The sequence below is a fragment of the Camellia sinensis genome, chromosome 7 (assembly GCF_055761805.1).
Source record: "Camellia sinensis isolate YWXY chromosome 7, ASM5576180v1, whole genome shotgun sequence".
NCBI lineage: Eukaryota > Viridiplantae > Streptophyta > Magnoliopsida > Ericales > Theaceae > Camellia > Camellia sinensis.
The window spans coordinates 174,361,142-174,364,870 of NC_138967.1; the positions used below are offsets into that span (position 1 = coordinate 174,361,142).

Genomic DNA, 3,729 nt, shown 5'->3' on the forward strand with positions numbered 1-3,729 from the left:
ATGGAGAAGTACTTTAAGGTATTATTATTTTGACACCTATGTATTTATGACATAACAAATATTTTTAAATGTCTAATGTATCAATAATTATTTTTATGAACAATTATTTACATCATCAAGTTTCAAAAATGGGGATTGCCGCATTCTCACCTTACAATCACATTAGCATCGGAGAATAAACCAATCACACCAGAACAAATTGATGAGTTTATATGTGTTGAATTGCTTGACAAAAATACAGACCCATTGGCATATGAGACTATTGTCAGATGCATGATACATGGACCTTGTGGTGCTGCCAATCCCAATGCTCCATGCATGGTAGATGGAAAGTGTACAAAAAATTATCCAAAGAAATTTTGTAATGAAACAATAATTAATGTGATGAGGGAAACACAATAAACATAAATGGATTTATAGTTGATAACAAATGGGTCATTCCATATAATCATGATCATTTGGTGCGATATGATTGCCACATTAATATTGAACGGTGCGCACACTCGAAGTTAATGAAATATTTGTACAAATATGTGAACAAAGGGTCTGATCGTGTGACAACTGTAATTGAGGATAATGTTATTCATCCAAACAATAATGGGTTATGACATTACAAACAAGTTAATGAGATCAAACAGTATTTGGATGCTCAATACGTGTCTGCGATTGAAGCGTGTTGGAGGATATTTGAGTTTGAACTTCAGAAGCAAACTCCTTCTGTTGAGCGTTTACAATATCATCTTCCAGGTCAGCAATTTGTTATATTTAATAACAATGACCATCTACACGAACTTATTGACCAACAACGTGTTCATGACACAATGTTAACCAAATGGTTTGAAGCAAATAGAACCCATCAATCTGCAAAGGATTATGTTGAATTTCCAACAAAATGGGTATGGAAAAGAGATTCAAAAGAATGGAATGTCCAAAAATCTCATAAATGTATTGGTAGATTGCCATATGCATATCCAACATTGGGTGAGAGATATTATTTGAGAATGTTGCTGAATAAAGTTTGTGGTGCAGAAAGTTTTGAGCATATCAGAACTGTAAATGGGGTCGAGTATACAACATTTAAATCTGCATGTACTGCACTTGGTCTACTTGATGATGATAATGAATGGCACGAGGGATTGGTTGAAGCATCAAATTGGGTATCAATAACAAAACTTCGACATATGTATTGCACAATGCTCATGTTTTCTGATAAAATGAATCCAATCAAATTACGGGAACGCCATTGGAAAAGCTTCACTAATGATATGCAATATAGAATCAAAAAAGATATGAGAGATAATGATTTACATCTTGACGATGAAGACTTAAAAAATTTAGGACTTCTTAAAATTGAGCATATATTAAAAAGAAATGGAAGATCTCTAAAAGATTTCCCTCCCATGCCATTGCCATCTTCGCAAGGTGCTCAATTTGTGACAAATAGGCTCATCAGAGATGAGATGGAGTACAATAGTGTTTCGGAAAAATAATTGTTCAATGAATTACATTCTGGTTTAAATAGTGATCAGTTGGAAGTTTATGACATCATAATGAATGCATACGATTGTAAACAATGGGGTTTATTTTTCTTTTATAGAAGTGGGGGAATAGGAAAAACATATTTGTGGAAAACATTAATAGCAAAGTTTAGGTCAGAAAAAAAATTGTCCTTTCAGTTGCATCATCCGCAATTGCGACTTTGCTGTTACCAAGAGGTAGAACTACACATTGATGCTTTAAAATTCCAATTAATTTGGGTGAATTCTCAAGTTGTAGTATTAATCAACAGACTGAATTGGCAAATGAATTCAAGAGGCATCATTGATCATTTGGGTTGAATCTCCAATGCACCATCGTTATGGATTTGAGGCAGTTGATCGTACTTTTAGAGATACACTAAAGGGTACAGAATTTTGTTCAAGTGATTGTGTATTTGGGGTTGTTCATACTTGGTGGTGACTTCAGACAAATTTTACCTATAGTATTAAAAGGTAGACGGGAAGCCACAATTGCAGCGTCATTGAAGGAATCGACAACTTGGAATCATTGTTATGTGTTGTATTTGAGAACCAATATGCGTATTATGGCCCATGATACTTCTATTCAAATGTGCCAACAACTAAGGGATTTTGCTAACTAGACATTGATGATTGGTGATGGAAAAATACCTGGAAGAGACTAATTGGATTGAAATTCCAGGACAATTCTTGATTAGAAATGGATCATATGCTTTACATGATTTGATCTATGCAATCTATCCAGAATTAAATACTAGATACAATGACAATTCTTACTTGAAAGAACGTGACATCTTAGCACCAAAAAACGCTGATGTTAATGAATTAAATGTCATAATGCTATTAATGTTGCCTAGAGAATCTCAAAAATACCTAAGCGCAGATATGATATGTCCAGCCGAGGGTGAGAACATTGACGAAGGCATGCATCCACCAGAGTTGTTGCATTTCATTAAATTTTTCAGGAATTCCAAGTCATTGCCTTGAACTCAAAAAGGGAGCGCATATAATGCTACTGAGAAACCTCAATCAATCTCAAGGTTTATGCAATGGAACCTGTCTTATTGTTGAGAAAATGGGAGATAAAGTGATTGAGGCATGAGTGATTACGAGTTCGAATGTTGGGAAAGGAATCTTCATTCCACATATCATTTTATCACCATCTACCACACATTCACCTGTCCCGATTAAAAGAAGACAATTTCCCATACAATTAGCATTTGCAATGACCATAAACAAAAGTCAGGGTCAGACTTAAAAAAAAGTTGGCGTATACCTTCCTAATCTAGTATTCTCCCACGGTCAGCTATATGTTGCCTTATCGCACGTTATTACACCATCAGGCTTGAAGATATTGATTGTTAATAAGGTTGACCAATAGTCAAATTACACAAAAAATGTTGTGTATCGTGATGTCCTTGATAACATTTGAAGATTGATATAAAAAAAGTCTTTCAAAAACTTCAATGATTGTTATTTTATTCACTTTGTTTAATTATACAATACTTACTACTCTAAATTCTAATTTTATACAACATATTACATTTACTATGCAAAAATTTGGATGATCTGATCTCTTTTTTTTATTTCCATTTAATAAAGATAATTAAAAAACTTATCTTTACACAATATGCTTGTATAATATTTGTTGCATAATAATTGATTACTTATTTTTTCAATTGTACCATAATGTAAACTTAACATTTTTCTATTTTTCCATTAAAAATTCTTAATTTTTTCATTGTCAAATTGATTGAGATCTATAGATATGTCGTATAAAAATTATAAATTCATATTTTCTTATTCGTATCTACATTATTAGTAGGTGATAGAATTATTAGATATCCCCATTTTGCTGATTTACATCCATAGGCAAGTAATTGGAACGTTAAAGTTCAGTTAATCAGGTTGTTATCTGTGACTAATCATCCTAGAGGAAATATGACATTCAGAATAATTTTTGTTGATGGACAGGTATTTACAACTCTTATCATAAGATAATTGTTAAATATTTTCTTTTATATTATGTTAAAAATGTGTACTTATTACCTTTTTTTAAAGGGTGATGCCATGGAAGGAATTGTATGCTCTACGGAATATGATTACTTTAAAGAATATTTAATAAAAGGAAAAATATATTGTTTTAGAAGAGTTCATATTACATTGATTGATGAGAAATTTAACTTGGTACTACATGATTATAAGATGTCTT

The 3,729-nt window shown here is 32.2% G+C and overlaps 1 protein-coding gene across 1 annotated transcript; it reads left to right on the plus strand.

Moving 5' to 3' along the window:
- Window positions 1–1,490, plus strand: LOC145796297 (uncharacterized). Its single transcript, XM_082881380.1, has 3 exons — window positions 1–18; window positions 121–321; window positions 639–1,490. The coding sequence occupies exons 1-3, from the start codon at window positions 1–3 to the stop codon at window positions 1,488–1,490; spliced, it is 1,071 nt and encodes a 356-aa protein (XP_082737506.1).
- The last annotated feature ends 2,239 nt before the right edge of the window (window positions 1,491–3,729 follow it).